The sequence below is a fragment of the Bombina bombina genome, chromosome 10 (genome assembly GCF_027579735.1).
Source record: "Bombina bombina isolate aBomBom1 chromosome 10, aBomBom1.pri, whole genome shotgun sequence".
Taxonomy (NCBI): domain Eukaryota; kingdom Metazoa; phylum Chordata; class Amphibia; order Anura; family Bombinatoridae; genus Bombina; species Bombina bombina.
This window is the reverse complement of record NC_069508.1, coordinates 92,594,018-92,615,007: the sequence shown is the minus strand read 5'-3', so window position 1 is coordinate 92,615,007 and position 20,990 is coordinate 92,594,018. Positions and strand designations below refer to the sequence as shown.

General features: G+C 39.8%; 1 protein-coding gene across 1 annotated transcript in view; it reads left to right on the top strand.

Moving 5' to 3' along the window:
- Positions 1-20,990, top strand: part of DNAI3 (dynein axonemal intermediate chain 3) — a 247,185-nt gene that overhangs the window by 32,851 nt on the left and 193,344 nt on the right. The window contains exon 5 of the mRNA XM_053693156.1: positions 8,795-8,994. Coding sequence (XP_053549131.1) covers positions 8,795-8,994 — 200 coding nt within the window. The remainder of the gene's footprint in view (positions 1-8,794; positions 8,995-20,990) is intronic.

Genomic DNA, 20,990 nt, shown 5'->3' with positions numbered 1-20,990 from the left:
CCAAGTTAAAATAAAGATAAATTTACCTGTAAAATAAAAACTAACCTAAGTTACAATTACACCTAACACTACACTATAATTAAATAAATTATTCCTATTTAAAAATAAATACTTACCTGTAAAATAAACCCTAAGATAGCTACAATGTAATTAATAATTACATTGTAGCTATTTTAGGATTTATATTAATTTTACAGGTAACTTTGTATTTATTTTAACTAGTTTAACTATTTAATAACTACCTAGCTAAAAGAAATACAAAATTACCTGTAAAATAAATCCTAACCTAAGTTACAATTAAACCTAACACTACACTATCATTAAATAAATTAAATTAATTATCTACAAATACCTACAATTAAATACAATTAAATAAACTAACTAAAGTACAAAAAATAAAAAAATATTACAAGATTTTTAAGCTAATTACACCTAATCTAAGCCCCCTAATAAAATAACAAAGCCCCCCAAAATAAAAAAATGCCCTACCCTATTCTAAATTACGAAAGTTAACAGCTCTATTACCTTACCAGCCCTTAAAAGGGCCTTTTGCGGGGCATGCCCCAAAGAAATCTGCTCTTTTGCCTGTAAAAAACCCCACAATACCACCCCCCAACATTACAACCCACCACCCACATACCCCTACTCTAACCCAAACCCCCCTTAAATAAACCTAACACTACCCCCCTGAAAGTCATCCTACCTTTAGCCGTCTTCAGCCAGCCGACCACCGATGGAACAGAAGAGGACATCCGCAGCGGTCGAAGTCTTCATCCAAGGGGCGCTGAAGAGGTCTTCCATCCGATAGAAGTCTTCATCCAGGCTACGTCTTCAATCTTCATCCATCCGGAGCGGAGCGGAGCCATCTTCAAAGCAGCCGACGCGGAGTCATCTTCATCCACCGACGCCTACTCGCCGAATGAATATTCCTTTAAGTGACGTCATCCAAGATGGCGTCCCTCGAATTCCGATTGGCTGATAGGATTCTATCAGCCAATCGGAATTAAGGTAGGAAAAATCTGATTGGCTGATCCAATCAGCCAATCAGATTGAGCTTGCATTCTATTGGCTGATCGGAACAGCCAATAGAATGCGAGCTCAATCTGATTGGCTGATTGGATCAGCCAATCGGATTGAACTTGAATCTGATTGGCTGATTAGATAGATAGATAGATAGATAGATAGATAGATAGATAGATATAGGAATATCGGAATATCTATTTAAAAATACATAGAACATATTCTGCTATTTGAAGAATTTTAGCATGTGAAATATTTTCAGTGTATACTGTATACAGTTAAAAACTTTATTAAATATGGGGGGACGTGTCCAAGCCGCAGCCATGTCCAGACGTGCTTTTTGGTTGCTCTGCAGTTAAAGATAAAATAATTTGATAATCCTCAACCTTATCTTTGAAATGCTGTCTGCTCTTTTTGCCAAAGAAGGGATCAGTACTACAATGATGCTACTTTCATGTATTATCCCTTATATGGAGATCCTAGATCGCTGAGACGGCAGGCTGCGGCCTATACAACTATTTCATTATCTTCCCCCCAACGGTTCCTGGACTGTTTAGGTAGAGGGCTCACATTCTGATTTTTAATCTGCCTCAACTTAACCCCAAAAAACGGACAGCCAGATCGTTTACACTACCTAACTATGGAGGAAAGTGTTGAAGCCCTTCTGCACTTACTTAGCCTCAAGATGGACGACCATTTTACCTCTCTCAGAATGGAACTGAGACTGGAGAAAACTAATGTCGGAGAGGAGCACATGATCATAAGCTCAGATCGGGCTCTAACCACATCGTTGGAACAGTCTGCGGAGGCCGCATACAGACGTTATCTACCTAGTCCAGATGGTGCTGACTGCGTAGATGGGCCAGCTAGAGACCTTGAAAAGATCCCGGTGCCAACTAACAGCGAGACCGGAATTCGCCCCTACGGTGGTGACTTACCTGATACTGCCGAGCCGATACCGGACCATCTAGTGATGTGGCCTGCTAGGAAGCCACGACTAGGCCAGTCTTTGCACCGATCTGGAGCTCGTTTCCTAGGGATTTGCGCTGTCCACACCTTTACACTTGCCCTCCCCACCCACTCTCTTTCCTTACCGGATTTGTGGGGCCCTGAGCGAGGAACTTTCCAGGTATTCACATCCTTACTTTCACCTCTGCAGAAGAATTGGCATTGGATGAGTAGCACTGTTCCACGGAGCGTTCTGGGTTCTCCAGTTCAGATTCAGGATAGGTGACTTTCTCAACTTCGTTTTACATGGTCACTACAATGCTGCACAGACATTTCTGACAACTTTACAGTTTGAACTTTGGGACTGAGCAATATGTTACATTTAGTTATGATCATAGTTTTATTGAATCCTCTACACCTACAATATTTTATATAAAAGATGGGGGGCGATGTATGAGCCATTATCTTCCTACTCAGTGACCTAACTTGGGATATCTATTAGGTTTTAGACCAAGTAGTTATTGATATCTTTTGTGAGGGGTAAGATTCCCAGCTATCTCTGTATTATCCAAAAAGAGGTCTCTCACTCAAACATTGGCCCCTGTTTTGCATTTTGCATTTTTTGTTTAACATATATTCTAAAGGTCTGGTGTTCTAGACTCTCACGGCCAGCTCATAGCATACATTGCATATAGAGTTTGACTGAGGAGCTAGCTTTTATAGAAATCTTATATTGGAATGTACTGATGCATGAAACATGTATATATCTTTATGATAGAATTTCGCTCTGATCTAAAAGTCACATAACCTCTCTTATTCCCTTTTCTACTTGTGACCTACGCTGATATTACTCTAATCCTCATGCCAGAACTTATTATTGTGTTTTTCAGGTGTTTGCTCCCTAACAAGAATTTCTAGATATTTTCTCTAAGGTACATGTATACTTAACAGGTTTATTAGCTGAATTCTACACTAAGTTATGTGGCTCCTACTTAAGATTAGTAACGTCACCACTGAATGGCACCTTATTTTGGGGTCTCACTCCTTAACCCTACATTTGACATATGCCCCTACCCTAGCACTTTAAAATTCAGATTTTGGTGTTTATTACTCATATGACCTTTGGCTTAGCCTCTACAAATTTGGCTTTCATATACTGTACCCGCTTCTCTGTGCTGCTTCCACAAGATATTCCCTCACACATGGGTTGGTGTACCCCTCAGCTAGTTCATACCAAGTTAGATTAGTTATACACTATTAGGGAAAGCCTTTCTAAGCTAAATCCGTCCCCTATATATTATGAGGTCTAGAGTTTGAATGAGGACCCAGTTCCTAGAGAAAACTTAGGTTAGAATGTACTGATTCATGGAACCTGTATATGTGTTTATGGCAGAATTTTGTTTTGATTTAGAATGTAGCATAACCTAACATATTCACTTTCCTACTTGAGACTTATGCTGAGGCTACCCCAATCTACAACTCAGCACTTAGTATGTTGTTTTTGCAGGAGTTAGCTTCTTAATAAGAATCTAATGTACATATCTCCTTAACAGGTCTATTAATTGAATCATTCACTTATTAGTTTTATCTCTCCTACTTTAGATTAGTAACGGTCCCACTAAATTGCACTTTTTTATTTGTTTCTACTCACAAACCCCACGTATGACCTTTTCCCCTACTCTAGTACTTCAAAATTCAGATTATGGCGTTGCTTAGTCTTAATGCTCAGCACCAACTATTCTGTATAGCTCTCACAGAATAATCCCCCGCATATAGTATAGTTTAACCCCCCAGCTAGTACATACTGAGTCAGATTAGGTGTGCATTATCAGAGAATACTTTTCTAGGCCAAATCTCTCCCCTATCTATTATAGGGGCGACATTTTAGAAACAGTTATAGCTTTGATGCTTGTACAGGTTTAGAGACGATCATGTTTTTTTCCCTGAGGAATCATTTACCCACTTTGCAATTTACTACAGTACATCTCCACCTTATCCTACCCTTTATAGCTTAGTTTGGACATCTCATTAGACATCTCATGCCATGTAGGACTTGCCTCTGCCCCTCAATAACCATTACCTTATGCCCCCCTCTTAGCCCCTTTATTTTTACACAACAAAACCTGCCTAAATAAGACTCTCAGTTGCCAATCTCTAGCAGTAGCCCCTATTCTCAATAATATATTTTAAGAAAACCGGTTTAGATTATTCAAATACTCCCCGTCCCTCTTTGAGCGGCTCTTGCCCGCTGCACCCCTTTACCTATTACCCAGATCACTAACTAATCTCACTTTGTCTTCTTTAGACTATTACATACCTGAGCTTTAGTTACCACAATATAACTTACATCATAAAAAATGAGGTCATTTTCAATTGGACTTAACATTATACTAGTAGCATAATATTTATTATGGTATCTCTATTGACATTCACTTATAGAGTACAATACATCAGGTAGGCTTACCAGGATGTTGTGATGAATATCTGATTTTTCTCTTTCTCCTGCGCCAGTAGGATACCTATACTGTCAATTTTTATGTCAATAGAGTTACAACTTCTTATATTGTTTTAAAAAACTATGGTCTCCTGGATTGTTATAGTTTTATTAATTTCTGTATGTTTGCAAACCTCAATAAAAAACTTTATTTAATTTTTTATTTTTTATTTATTAAATATGAATATTGCATAAATATGTTTTTTCATGTTGTCATCTACTTAACTCCAAAGGGCGCCAATGCACTTATATATATATCTATATATGCATACCTATGTATTTATTATGTGTTTATATGTGTATATACAGTATGTCTGTAAATACATATATACACATAAATATATAAATACATCTGTACACACATTTAAACATATATACATATTTAGACAAGTATATATATATGTATCTCTTTGTTAAAGCCCTTTGCCTGCTGAGACCTCCTATCTGTGAGCCCTTATATCTTTTTTGTGCAATATTCTTTTGAATACTTTTTATTAGATAGTGTTATTATGAGTGTAACTGTACTTTGTAATGTATTTTTGATGTGTTTGTGATACTTTTTTGTTTTGCAAAACAGTTAACCAGAGTTCTGAGGTTGCGTTAAAGGGATACTGAACCCAATTTTTTTTCTTTCTTGATTCAGATAGAGCATGCAAATTTAAGCAACTTTCTAATTTACTCCTATTATCAATTTTTCTTCGTTCTCTTGCTTTCTTTATTTGAAAAAGAAGGCATCTAAGCTATTTTTTGGGTCCAGGACCATGGAAAGCATTTGTTTATTGGTGGGTGAATTTATCCACCAATCAGCAAGAACAACACAGTGTGTTCACCAAAAATGGGCCGGCATCTAAACTTACATTCTTGCATTTCAAATAAAGATACCAAGAGAATGAAGAAAATTTGATAATAGGAGTAAATTAGAAAGTTGCTTAAAATTGCATGCTCTATCTGAATCACGAAAGAAAAAATTTGGGTTCAGTGTCCCTTTAATTAAACGTGCGTTTACTTCAATTGCTCTTAAGTAATCGCGTTTACTTTCAACTTATTGAAATTAATACGAGCTGTAAACCTGACGCGCGCAAACAACCACAATAAACCCCTTTTCGCTTGCTCGTAACTGTTAGCGTTCCACTCGTAATCTAGCCTTTTATGTGTTGTTAAAATGCCAAGTCTAATGGTCCTTTAATATTAACAGAGAATGTGGGACAATGCAGATACATTGGGGCCGATTTATCAAGCCTTTAGGCTCGCCGGAAACAGCATTTATGAAGCAGCGGTCTTAAGACAGTTGCTCCTTAACTTGTCCGCTGCCTCTGAGGCTGCAGACATTAATCCGCCTGATCCTATACGATTGGGTTGATTGACACCCCCTGCTAGCGGCCGATTGGCCGCGAAACTGCAGGGGGGGGCATTGCACAAGCAGTTTACTAGAACTGCTTGTGCAATGTTAAATGCCGACAGCATATGCTGTCGTCATTCAGCGATGTCTGGCGGACATGATACGCTACAGTGTATCATGTCCGCCAGACTTTGATAAATTGGCCCCATAGTCTACCAAACTGGTAAAAAATATTCAGAATAAAATAAAAGTTTATTATTGTTTTACCTTAAAAAATTTCCTTCTTGACTGTTTAGAAAACTTATTTTGATAAAATATTGTAATGAACCATTTCTCAGTGAAATAACATAAATTACGTTTTGTGTTAGAAAATACTTCCTCGCATAGAACTTCTGGTAAATTGAGTTTTACAACCTGCATTATTCACAGTTTAAACTTGCTGCATCTTGTATCAAAGAGGTTCAAGGAACATAGAATGTTGTTGTTTTTATCTAACAAGTAAATTGTGCTAAATAGCAAATTTGAGGTATTCCAACATTCCACATGTTCTCAAGATCATTTGCATGCAATTTTCTCAACATATGGCATCCATTTCTGAAAACAGCCTAGTAGAAATATAAGAATATTTAACACATTTTCAAGTCCTTTAAACACATATAGAGCAATCACACTGCTGGTTAGGGTTGCCACCTTTAGTTCAGGACATTGCGGGCTTCGCTTCAGTAACAAATAACAAAGATCAAAATATTGCACATCCCTATTAGGGGCGACATTGGCTTGCTGTATGACTATTGTATACTTAGCAGGAAGTAAAAAGTTGCTAAGTTCTGAGAATGTGCTTCCTTATTGACTAATCACACATGAAAAAATGTTACATTGCCAAATGCGTTTGTTAATCCCCAAAGGAAGTGTCCAGATGTTTGTATGAATTCATAAAAAATAAATCTACAGATAAAATATAGTTTCATAAATTTGATGTGAGCCAATGTATACATAAAACATAAATAAACGTCCCTGAAATTGAATCAATATAGGGCTAGATTATAAGTGAAGCACTCATTTATATATTTAAATGGGCAAAGTCGCTCGTTTATGGGCACGCAATAAATAACCAGTTCACATTATAATGCATACGCTGTCGGCATTTATCATTGCACAAGCAGTTCTAGTGAACTGCTTGTGCAATGCTGCCCCCTGCAGATTTGCGGCCAATCGGCTGCTAGCAGAGGGTGTTAATCAACCCAATCGTATAGGATCGGGCGGATTGATGCCCGCAGCCTCAGAGGCAGCGGACGAGTTAAGGAGCAGCGATCTTAAGACCGCTGCTTCATAACTGCTGTTTCCGGCGAGCCTGAAGGACTCACGCTGAATCAGGGGCCATTCGGCCCTTGATAAATTGGCCCCTTTGTCTGAATCATGAAAGAGAAAACATGGGTTTTGTGTCCCTTTAAACATTACACCAGTGGCAAAGAACCATGACCTCCCACAGTAAAGTATAGACTACCTTCTAACATTGATTTAATCCCTCTTGAAGATTTCACTTGCCTTTAAACATAGCGCTATTGTGATGATGCTTACAATATCGGGCCCTAAGTTCTTAAACATCTGTTATATTTCAGGCTCATTTGCTCTTTGTCACAGCGAACAATTGAAGGAAATGTACAGAGGTTATAATATGTCATTAAAGTACAGAAATTACATCACTCAAAGGCACTAATAGATATGTAATTTTTGTGGGCCTAGCTCAAAAGGGAGTTTACAATCTACATGACAAAGTTTTGTACAATGATGTAGGATCTTAGCTACATGAAACAGAAGCCAAATCAGTGGTATGAAGAATATAAAAAGGGGATACAAAATAGCCTTGGGGTACTTCCAGACAAATAAGATAAGAGACAAATGTATGCAGGCACAAATCACCAGCTAGTTCCCACTAGTGTAGGATATGTGTGTATTCATATTCAACAATGGATACCAAGAGAATAAAGTAGATTTGAAAATAGAAGTGACGTTAAAAGTGTTTAAAATTATCTTTCTTAATTCCGCAAGTTTAATTTTGACTTTCTTATCCCTTTAAGCTGAAAGTTTGGAAACCAGCGAATATTGAAGCATATAACTGGTCAGATCACATTTGTTTCATTGTATCAGAATTCAGTAGAATTTCTATACTAATGGACATGTATTGGCTTTTGAAATAAAAAATACATTTACATATGTTTAATGTATTTAAAATATAGATTTCAAACATATTTAACATGTGTAAATGACTCATATTACCCTAGTAAAAGCTACTCAGTTTGTACTGAGTTTTCCCCCTTCTGTTCTTAAAAATAAAAAAGAGACAAAAATGCACTTATGTGGTTATGCTTTTTAACAAAGGATACCAAGAGAATTAAAGGGACAGTACACTGTAATTTCTTTTTTATATTAATGTATTTTCAATGACTTGTTATACGAGCTGCAGAGCATAAAATGTACGAGAAATGGCATTTTCAGGTTTATTTGTGTATATGAAATAGCTGGTTTTGTGCTTTGAAACCACAGCCTATTACAATGAGTTGAGCTTCAGGTTATATCAGATCACATTATGTTATCACTTTGTGTACACACACCTGCTTCCTTATCTTATATTTGTCTGGAAAATTAAAGCTCAATTCTTAGAGAGAACAATGGAAAATTATAATTGTATTACTTATCTATCCTGCACCCCACTGAGAGTGTAATTTCTTCTGCTGGCTGAGACTCCAGTATCAAAACTTTCAGTATAGGTTGGGATTCCACAAGCTAAATCGGCTATTTCAAAGGCCAAAAAAGGGGTAAAGGAGCTACTTGTAAACCATTTAATACACTCCAGCAGGTAAAATGGATCATTGGGAACAATTTAAATGGGAGAACATTTTTGGGTTAACCGTCCCTTTAAATACATTTGATAATAGAAGTAAATGATGTGCTTTATCTTTACCCAGTTGGATCTTTGTATTTTTATTTGGCAGATAACGTTTATGATTTCACGGGCTTACAGAGAGTTCAGGTCACAGATTGATTTTGAAGACCGCAATGCATCAAGTGTGAGAGATGGCTACATTGAGTGTAAGTCATATCCAGACAAACGATTCAACCTTAAACTTATGGAAAGAGATACTGGAGTACAGGTTGTGCCAATGATAGAAGAGAAGAGCACGCAGACAAACTGGTAAGTGCAGCTTCTCATTATTTATTTATTTAAAATCATTTAGGTCTGAATTAAAGGGACATGAAGCCCAAAATATTTATTGTGTGATTCAGATAGAACATACAGTTTTAGACATCTTTCCAATTTACTTCTATTATAAAATTTGCTTAGTTCTCTTGTCATCTTTTGTTGAATCCTTTGTTAAAGGAGCAGCAATGCACTACTGGGAGCGCATTGCTGTTCCTGAGCCTACCTAGGTACCATTTTCAGAAAAGGATACCAAGAGAACAAAGCTTAGATAATAGAAGTAATTTGGAAATGTGTTTACAATTGCATGCTTTTCTAAATCTTGAAAGTTTAAAGGGACATGAACCCAATTTTTTTCTTTCATGATTCGGATAGAGCATGTGATTTTAAACAGCTTTCTAATTTACTTCTATTATCTAATTTGTTTTGTTCTATTGGTATCTTTTGTTGATGAGGATACCTAGGAAAGCATTGAAGCTGCTGATTGGTTGCTGCACATATATATATATCTTATATTATTGGCTCACCCATGCATTAACTATCTCCCAGTAGAGGGGGCGGAGCTGGCAGCCTAAGGAGATAGACGTGTTCTGTGAGAGCTCTGTGCAGTATATAGTTTGCAATAGTTTATTTGTTTTGTTTTTTTTGCTATATTCCCTAATTTACCAAATACTTATCCTGTTCTACCTACACCTGGGAAGACCCGGCATCATTTGGAGCAGTTTGGACAAAAAGGGTGTGCTGCACCGACCGGAGACCGGCAGGCCTCAAACTCCGTTGCTGCAGCCAGGGCTTATAGCCGGCCGAACGGTAGAGCTGATTTCCGGAGGGTCGGGGCTCCGCTCCGGCAATCTTACTATACCTTACCTTCCCATCCCATCCCAAGAGCTGGTGGAGGAAAACAATCGTGTGCCGGTCCACTATTGGGAGAGCAGGTCTGAGAGAAGGTGCGCAGCATCACAGACAAAGTCTACACTGGGTCAGTGTCACGGCCATAGCGGAGGAGAGCAAACAGCAAGTATATGACATCTTGGAGGCCCATCATAAGGTGACTGGAAGTTGCAGGGAGGGTTTGGCATGACACGCCATTTTGGATTCTCTGTACTGCGCAGTAGTTAAATGCATGCCGCACTACTGACTAATCTCTCCAACGCACTGACTCTCTGGGGCCTTGGCTGTATCTGGGAAATAAAAGTTTTACAGGTCCTGAGGACCTTAGAGCCACCACAGCCATCTCTAGTCAATTTCCAGTAGTTTGAGGCACAGACCCGTACTTACGTAACCTTCCTTTGACCACTACTCACCCTGGCAGCTGTAGACTCCATATACTCTAAGTTGCAGCCCAGGCAATACTGTCCCTGCATGATAAGACTGATCCTGGCTTAGCCTAACTTCTCTACAAGAGACATAAAACCTCTGCACTTAGGAGTTCAATGTTACAGACTTCATAGGATCTTATAGCAGTATTGGACTGTGTTGAGTCCTTTTTCATCACCTCCCTGAGGGAGCACACAAGTTACCTGGCTTTAACCCTGTCAGACATCTAAGAAACCAGAAAGATGTTGTGCTAGATGTGCATAATGTAAGGGGGGGACCCGGGTCACTAAGTTTATTGATTACCACCGATTCACTTCTTCTGCTTCACCTGCCTAAAAGCTGTTACAATATTACCATTTGTTACCTTTTCTCCTGGCTCGGGTCCTACCCTAATGGCGCAGCCTAATAAAAGAAAGCCTAGATTGAATATGGGCCCTTAAAGAACAGTGGCAGACCATTTCATTCCCATATCATCTCCCACACCAGATGATTCTCAAGACAGCTCGGCTGTATCCCAGCACATGCCCGACACTATTGCCACAACTTTCCAAGCACTGCAGGACGCTGCTCCACCAAATGTGACACCTGCCTTTATACTTGACTCTCTAAAATCTTTATTAGAGGCCCACCATTCCTCCTTTCAAACCCAAATAACTGCCTCTTTAGCTGATCTACGATGAGATCTTACATCTACTACGGATAGGCTAGACACTGTAGAGAGAAAGCAAGAGGATATGGCAGTGGACCAGGCCAATGTCCTCTCTTTTGCTCAAAACTTGGCAGAGCAACTAACCATGCTAGAAGACAAAATGGCGGACATGGAGGACCGATCCCGCCGCAATAATTTACGGCTGCGAAGAGTACCGGAAAGTTTAACCTCTAATGACCTACTACCATTTCTATCAGAGTACTTTGGATGTTTAGCACCTCCTACCAATGCAAATGAAGGTTTCATTGATAGAGCGCATAGGGCCTTGCACCCAGAAGTCTGTCCTCCGATAAACCAAGGGACATTATAGTGAGACTGCATTTTTACACCTACAAAGAAAGATTGGTAAGAGCATCTCTCTCTAAGCCCACCCTCCTTGTTCAATGCAAGAGCATCATCACATTTGCAGATCTATCCTTTCGAACACTCCAACAGCGGAAATTATTTGGGGAATTCACAAGATTTCTCCAGGCTCATAGCATAAAGTATCGGTGGGGACACCCGACCAGGCTCATAGTCCTTAAAGATAACCAACAACACTCCCTTACTACATTGGAACAGAGTCAGCATCTCATGAAACTATGGAAGCTTCAGCTGTAATCACATAGTCCCTCACAAATCCCATTGGATCCATTTTTCCCGCATTGGGAACCACTTCCACAAAAACGTTCCAGTACCTCTGCTGCCCCGAGCCAAGCACAGGAAGAAGATGGCTAAACAGAGATGGTATAAAGGGTAACATATTTGCCAATGTTTCTCCCTACCTTAGTTTCATGTGGGGACTATGAGTTAACCTAAACTGTTTGGTTTGACAAATTCCATGTCATTGTTTAAGTGAGTCGGTGTGTGTTTTTTTTTTTTTTTTGTTTGTTTTTTCTTTTCCAGGTTGTTATCAGTGTAAACGACTCTTTCGCACCACTCACTGTTTATATTGTTCTGGTTTTAAGATTTTCATATGTGGTGTTCCATCTCCTAAAGAGATCGAATATAGGTTATTTGTTATCTAGTTCTATTTACATGCCTTTACTACTTGTCCGTGTTTTTTTTTTTCTCTTGTCCACCAAAATAATAAATGTACTGTGTTTTTTGCAGATAATATGTAGCTTGACCCTATTCAGAGTATTACACCAATTCTCCAACTGAATGTTCATGTAGCAAGCTTCTTCCTACTACTTTGTTGTACAGATTATGTCCACTTACCTGTAACCCCTATGTGACCACCTCCACTACCTAAATATCAGACTATGGCCGCTTATATCTGTATTCCCCTGGGGTCCCCATCTGAAACTCCAGTGACCTGTATCCATTAAATTTGCTCACCAATACCCCTACAAGTGTTAGGGTCCACGGTTCCCATAGGGTTCCTTGTTAATTATTTATTTTGCTTATGGGGCTTGCCCCTCTATCTAAACCAAGAGCGGTTTCACTTTGATTTAAGTACAATGTTCTCATTGTAGGTCCCAATGTTTTATCTTGGTATTTTTAATGAGTGAGGGAGAGAGGGAACTCAAGGTGGAAGACAAAGTTTACTCGCTGAACCTGCTCATTTCATTACTCTCACTCATTCGTACAAACTGCTAGGCCCCTACTCATCCCTAGATACAGCTCTGACTACAGTTAAGAAAAGAGGAATATAATTTTTTTTTTATATGTTTTGTTTTATTTTGCTCTTGTTCTGTTTGTCTTGTTATGTTTTGTACTGTTCTGTTTACTTCTGTTTTGTTTTGTGACCCGATGGCTTCCCCCCCCCCTCTTAAGGCATCACTAGGTCCCTGTTGCCAGCACCCGTTTTCCCCCCATAAAGTACTCTGAATTTTACTTTGGAGGTTACCAACGTGGTTTACCTTTCACAAATACTGCATAACCTTACTGGCTATATTGTTGATGCCATTGCCTTAGGGCTCTCACTGAGTGGTTTTCTAATTCCTATCACTCTACCCTCTCCCCCTTTTTTTTTCCCTCTTATTCTCTCCCTCCTCCACCTCCCCTTTGTCCCATACCCTATCCTCTCATAATGCCATACAATTGTATTACCCAAAATATAAGTGGACTTAACTCCCCAACTAAGCGAAGCATATTCCGAAGGTCCATTTATAAGAATAAAGCCCAACTAGTCTTTTTACAAGAAACGGATTGGCTAACAGATACAAAAATCCCCCTTCAATCCAGGTTGTTCCCAGTTGTTGAAGCTGCAAGCTTCTTTCAGAAGTCGAGAGGGGCTGCTATTCTTATCCACAAGGATATATACATTCGCTAAAAGTGACAACATATCACTATACCAAAAGACATAGGTACGGCTTTCGCAGATTATTATTCCTCTCTGTACAATTTAGCACAGGATAACACTTGACCCGACCCCCTTGGGTTCAATGCTTTCCTTGCCACCCTAAATCTTCCTTTTGTCTCACAAGACCAGGTAGATTTACTACACAACCCAATCTCCACCTTGGAGATCAAGACAGCTATTAAGTCTCTTAAGGTTTTTAAATCCCCAGGGCCGGATGGCTTTTCAGACATAGTCTATAAAAAATTCCTAAAACAACTAATACCTATTCTGTTACGGTACTTTACAACAGCGAGCTCTTGTGGAACTTTTCCTGCTGAATTTCTACAAGCAGCAATTATTACACTTCCAAAACAAGGGAAATATCCCACTGAGTGCACAAGTTATAGACCAATATTGTTGTTAAATCTAGACGTTAAACTCTATGCCAAAATAATAGCCTCACACCTTAACCTCACTTTGCGATCATTAATCGACAGTGACCAAGTAGGTTTCACTCTGGGACGTCAGGGACCCGACAATACTAGGAGACTTTTGAATATCTATTTTGAAAGCCATAGGGGCCTATCTATCAAGCTCTGAAAGGAGCTTGACGGCCTGTGTTTCTGGCGAGTCTTCAGACTCACCAGAAACAGCAGTTATGAAGCAGCGGTCACAAAGACCGCTGCTCCATAACCCTGTCCGCCTGCTCAGAGTACGTTCGGGTTGATTGACACCTCCCTGCGGGCGGCCCATTGGCCACGAGTCAGCAGGGGGCGGCGTTGCACCAGCAGCTCTTGTGAGCTGCTGGTGCAATGTTAAATGCGGAGAGCGTATTGCTCTCCGCATTCAGCGATGTCTTGCGGACCTGATCCGCAAGACATTTCTTAAATATGCCTCTTAGCGTGAAAAGGCCTTCAACAGGGTAAACTGGTAATATACAGTCATATGCAAATGTTTATGCACCCCTGACAATTTCCATTATTTTCATTTATAAATAATTGGGTGTTTTGGATCAGCAATTTCATTTTGATCTATCAAATAAATGAAGGACACAGTAATATTTCAGTAGTGAAATAAGGTTTATTGGATTAACAGAAAATGTGCAATATGCATCAAAACAAAATTAGACAGGTGCATAAGTTTGGGCACCCTTGTCATTTGATTTGAATACCTTTAACTACCTAGCACTGATTTATTGGAACGCACAATTGGTTTGGTGAGCCCATCAAGCTTTGAACTTCATAGACAGGTGCATCCAATCATGAGAAAATGTATTTATGGTGGCCAATTGCAAGTTGTTGTTCTCTTTGACTCTCCTCTGAAGAGTGGCAACATGGGGGCCTCAAAACAACTCTCAAATGACCTGAAAACAAAGATTGTTCAACATTATGGTTTAGGGGAAGGCTACAAAAAGCTATCGCAGAGATTTAAGCTGTCAGTGTCCACTGTGAGGAACGTAGTGAGGAAATGGAAGACCACAGGCACAGTTCTTGTTAAGGCCAGAAGTGGCAGGACAAATAAAATATCAAAGGATGGTGAGAACGGTCAAAACAGCCCATAGACCACTTCCAAAGACCTACAACCTCATCTTACTGTGCATCATTCAACAATTCAGCGCACTTTGCACAAGGAGAAGCTGTATGGGAGAGTGATGCGGAAGAAGCCTTTTCTGCACACACGCCACAAACGCACAATTAGACAAGCCAGCTTCATTTTGGAAGAAGGTGCTGTGGACTGATGAAACAAAGATTGATTTATTTGGTCATAACAAGGGGCGTTATGCATGGCGGCAAAAGAACACAGCGTTCCAAGACAAACACTTGCTACCCACAGTAAAATTTGGTGGATGTTCCATCATGTTGTGGGGCTGTGTGGCCAGTGCCGGTATTGTGAATCATGTTAAAGTTAAGGGTCGTATGGATTCCACTCAATATCAGCAGATACTTGAGAATAATGTTGAGGAATCAGTCACAAAGTTGAAGTTACACCGAAGCTGGATATTTTAACAAGACAACGACCCAAAACACTGCTCAAAATTTACTCTGGCATTTATGCAGATGAACAAGTACAATGTTCTAGAATGGCCATCCTAGTCCCCAGACCTGAATATCATTGAAAATCTGTAGGAAGCATCTAGAAGCTGTTATTTCTGCTAAAGGAGGCTCTACTAAATATTGATGCAATATTTATGTTGGGGTGCCCAAATGTATGCACCTGTCTAATTTCATTTTGATGCATATTGCACATTTTCTGTTAATCCAATAGACCTCATTTTACTACTGAAATATTACTGTGTCCTTCAGTTATTTGATAGATCAAAATGAAATTGCTGATCCAAACACCCAATTAAACATCATGGAAATTGTCATGGGTGCCTAAACTTTTGCATACAACTGTATGTTTGCAGTTCTTTAAAAGTTTGGATTTCCAGCCTCATTCATCACCTCTGTTGCAGCTTTATACTCTAACCACTCTGCAACAGTTAAAGGGCTAGGATTCTGCTCTGAGCCTTTCCTAATAACTAATGGCACTAGGCAGGGGTGTCCCCTGTCACCCCTTATATTTACGCTTATAATGGAACAATTAGCCACATACCTCTTTAGATCTATACCCATCCCAATCCCTAGATCCCTAATTAACAAATTCCAATAACAGTGTAATAGATTCATATGGCGTAGTAAAGTCCCCAGAATTGCTACTAATACTCTACAGCAATCTATACTGTCTGGAGGGGCAGCAGCTCCTAACATACTCCATTATCACGAAGCTACAAGACTATCTCAAGTAAAACAATGGGGTCTAGCCACACAGAGTAGATGGTCAGAAACAGAACAGGCATCCCTTCCGCCTGGATACTCCTTAAGAGATTTGATTTGGCTCCCTAAACATTCTAGGACGCAAACCCTATTCTCCAACCCATCATAGCTTCTATTCTAAAATTCTGGGATAAAATTCATAACATGACCGCCATAGCTCCTCACCCATCTCCGTCCCACACAATAAAAGGGCTACTACTGACGTTGCCTGATACACATCCGACACTCTGGTCTGACATAGGAATAACTCTAATTACAGATCTTTATGAAGGAAGCCACTTGATTACATACCAAGCCTTTCTCCGCAAGTTTAATCCACCTTTGCATTTTGAGTTCTGGATACTACGCAGCTTCCTTAGGTTTTGAGGATTTGATAAGGGTCCCTTGAGAGCTAGAACTAAGTGGGAAACAAGATGGGACTCAAAAATTTCTCTCAAAAAATCACTCTCGCTCTCGTATCAAGATATTTTCAATCCCCCACTTTTTTTTTTCTTAAATACTTTGTTTTTCCAAAAAATATACAAGTACAACAACTGTACGACCAAAGCGTACAAATGTTTTCCAAGGACTCAAATAAATACAATTATACAGAATCAATATAACAGATACAGTAATAACACAGTGGCAACTTTATAAAATTCTGAGATCCCTGCTCTCCTACTTTCTTCTAGGAGGGGCAGTCGGATCATTTAGCACTATTCTGAAATGAAGGGGAAGGGAGAGGAAGGAAAGGGAGAGGATTCTATGGGAGGGGAGTAGGAATAAATCCCCCACTTTTTTATAAATCTGCCCCAATAAAACATTGGGAATCTTCTCTTGAAACAACACATGATCCACCCTCGTGGAAGACCACAGTCCAACTAACCAAAAAAGCTATACATTGCACCACCTTATATGAGCTTTTTCTCAAAACCCTACTACAATGGCACATGACACCCATTCGTTTGTTCAAAATCTCACATACTAATTCACCCAAGTGTTGGAGGGGTTGCGACGCGATGGGAACCCCACTACATATATGGTGGACCTGCCCGAAAATTAGCCCTCTTTGGCAACAAACATTTCAGCACTGCACCGCAAAAGACATTCAAGTACCACTTTCCCCAAGTATAGGCCTGTTTCACATAATGCCAAAAACTTGACACTACAGCGAAAACTGTTTTGTATTTACCTGTTCTTAGCATTAAAACTAGCTATAGCCTGAATGTGGCTACAGCAGGCTTCACCTTCCTGGGAACAAGTTGTAGATATCCTGCGATATATCAAGTCGATGGAATCCTATGTCTCCCATATACATGGCTCTGAAGACCTTAAAATATTGATTTGGGAACATGGTCCCATCTAAGACCTACCTGTACCTCCACAATATAATATATCATGATATAATATAGTTATGCATAAAACATACCCCGACACCTGGTTCCTCTTTCCATGTGTCGCCCCCACACACACACACACTCTCTCTTCCCCTTTTTTTTTTTCTTCTTATTTCTCCCTCTATTCTCCCCCCTTTCTTTTCACTCAGTGCTAATCCGACCAAAATATAGAACGCTGACTACCCTCCCTAATTAGGCAAACAATGGCTAATTATTGATGCTGGTGAGATTAGTTTAAGTATTATTTATGTGATATGTTCGCAAATCATATGTTTAATTTGGTGCTTCACAGCTACTTATTGTCTGTATTACATTGTTATTATTATCCATGCTCATATGTACTGTTTAAAATGGAAGGTAAAGGGAAAAGCTTTCTTTTTCTTCTTAGGTTTTCTTATGATTAACCAACGATATTAAACCTGGTCAACTTGAAGGGTCCCAAATAAATATAGTATAAGGGAACAATAATCTTAGGTTGGAACACAACTGCAGAGATTGTCTAAATATGTGTTTGTGTCTCACCAGGCTGAGTAATACCTCTATGAGGCAGAGGATCACTTCCAGATAAGTGATGTTAATCAGGGGTGGTAAGACAGTGAGTTAATCTCACAAGGATGCAGACTGAATGACAATTAGAATGGGGTTAAGCTAATGCAGCATAGATAACAACTGGTTAAGTAACTAAGGTATATTGCAGTGACAACAAGGCTTAAAGTCAGAGCGGTTGTAATAATATACACTTCAGGTGCAGAGGCAATGTTCATCAAAGCAGCACTTCAGAGATATTAGAACAAGCAGGTGAAGTAAGTGAGAAGACTCAATACATATGCAGAATCTACAGATATTCGTACCTCAAAAGACTTCAGGAGCGGGTAAGTCTGGCGTCCTGCTCCGGTGCTGAGATTCTGTGTACTGACTGAAGTCCGTTGGGCGGAAGTGACGTCACGCTGCAGCGGAGACGTTGGAAAACTGACAGGCAGCTTTGCGGTTGCAAGGAGAGGATCTGCGGTAAGTGTAATCTGGAGGAAAACACAAATAAGGTATGAGCTAGAATTACCCCACTGAATCCTTAGAGAGACCGGAAGGTAGATGAATCACTGAATATACGCTGCTGTAATCAGGAGTTCAGAACTTCACAGATGATTCCTAGGCAAACAAAAGGGATATGTTATGATAATCCACACAAGGTGTAAGAAATGGCTTTGTAATCCAAGAGTAGCGAGTGCAATCTTCAATACTAAGCACAGCTGTAATAGTGAGCAGGTGTCTTAAAGGAGAATCATCCAATCAGATGAAGTGGGTGTAGCTGAGAGAGAGGAGTAAGGAACACAGAACCTGACATCACCCCCTCCTCAAGGGAGCTGTCCCACAGCGACAGGTCCGGGTCGGTCAGGAAGGCGTTGATGGAAAAGAGACAAGAGACGAGGGGAATTGAGGTTGGAAAGAGGTTCCCAAGTATCCTCATCACTGGAGTAATTCTTCCATCTCACAAGGTATTGCAAAACACCATCAGAATATCTAGAGTCCATGATTGCTTCGACCTCGTATTCATCTCCAGCTAATGGAGTAGCTGCTGGTGGGAGAAGGACTTGATCATTCCTCATTTGGACATAGGGTTTCAAGAGTGAAACGTGAAACGTTGGGTGAATCTTGAGAGTATTTGGGAGCTGTAGCTTGACCGCATTACAATTAATGATCTTTTGAACAGGAAAAGGTCCAATGAATAGGCTAGCCATTTTCTTTGAGAGAATTTGTAATCTCAAGTTCTTAGTGGAGAGCCACACTAGATCACCTACTGCGTAGTCAGGAGGTCTTCTTCTTCTGAGATCATAGTAATGTTTTTGAGTTTTTTGTGCTTCCAAGATGTTCTGTTGTATCAAGTCAAAATTGTGTTGAAGAGAGTTGTGCAAGTCATCAAGTGTAGGGGAATCCAAAGAACGAGGAGACGAGAAGGTGAAGTCAGGGTGATAAGCGTAGTTTGCATAGAAAGGAGACATCTTAATTGAAGGAGTTATTGTAAGCATACTCGGCCATAGAGAGGAACTTGATCCAGTCACTTTGATGATAGGAACAGTAGCATCTCAGATAATGCTTGAGCCACTGGTTCAGCCTCTCTGCTTGCCCGTTGGTTTGGGGGTGAAAAGCAGTAGTGAAACGATGATCAATTTGTGTTAACTCACAGAGTTTAGTCCAAAACTTAGAGGGAAATTGAGTACCTCTGTCTGTTGTCAGAATAGGTGGAATGCCATGCAGTTTAATAATGTGATCAATGAAAAGTGAAGCTGTTTCAGAGGAGGTCGGAAGTTTATGGAAATGGGCCATTTTGGTGAAAAGATCAATGACAACCAAAATACTAGTTTGATTGTTTGATGGCAGAAGGTCAACTATGAAGTCCATCGAAACGTGATGCCAAGGTTTAGAGGGGATTGGCAACGGCATGAGTAGGCCAAACGGTGGTTTTGCGCTCTGGTTTGCAAGTGGAACAAGTCCTGCAAGTACTTATATAGTCAAGTACAGTGGATCTCATATTGGGCCACCAGAATGTCCGACCTAATAGTTCTAAAGTGCAATGAAGCCCAGGATGGCCAGCAAGCGGTGAATCATGACATAGTTCAATTAGGCGGGAACTCATCTCATGTGGTAAATAAATTTTTTCTCCATGGTAATATATTCCAGAGGATTTGTGTAAATTGGGTAATGGAGGAGCAGGTTGTTTCTTGTAGAATTTCTCGAGATCTGTTAAGACAGAAGAAGTAAGACCAATAAAACACTGTGGGGGAACGATCTCCTTCCTAATAGGGTTGTCATTTGGTTTTTCTGGAAGACGAGAAAGGGCATCTGCTTTAGCATTTTTGTGTGCTGGCCTATAGATGATATTAAAGTTGAATCGGTTGAAATAAAGGCTCCAGCGGACCTGTCTAGCTGAGAGGGTTTTGTTGGATTGTAAATATTGTAAGTTTTTGTGATCCGTGAATATGTTTATTGGTAAGGTTGTACCTTCTAGGAGATGTCTCCAATGTTCCAGAGAGCGTCGGATAGCCAGTAACTCCTTGTCACCAATAGCATAGTTTCTTTCAGCAGGTGTCATGACTTTGGAGAAGTAAGAAACCTGATGTAACGGGTCAGATAAAGACTTTTGTTGGGAAAGGACAGCTCCGATAGCAAAATCTGAGGAGTCTACCTCAAGAGTGTATTGAAAATGTGGAATTGGAAATTGTAGAATTGGTGCTGTTGTGAACCTAGACTTTAAGTAAAGGAAGGCCGTATTAGCGTCAGTTCCCCAAGTGAAAGGTGTAGAAGAGCCAGTTAAAACTCAAAGGTTTCACGATCTTAGAGAAGTCCTTAATGAATTTTCTATAGTAATTAGAGAATCCTAAGAAACGTTGTAACTCTTTTCGGGACTTAGGAACTGGCTAATTCAGTACGGCATCAACTTTTTCCTTTTGCATTTGGATGCCAGATGGAGAGATATCATAGCCCAAAAAAGACACATGATTTGTATGGAA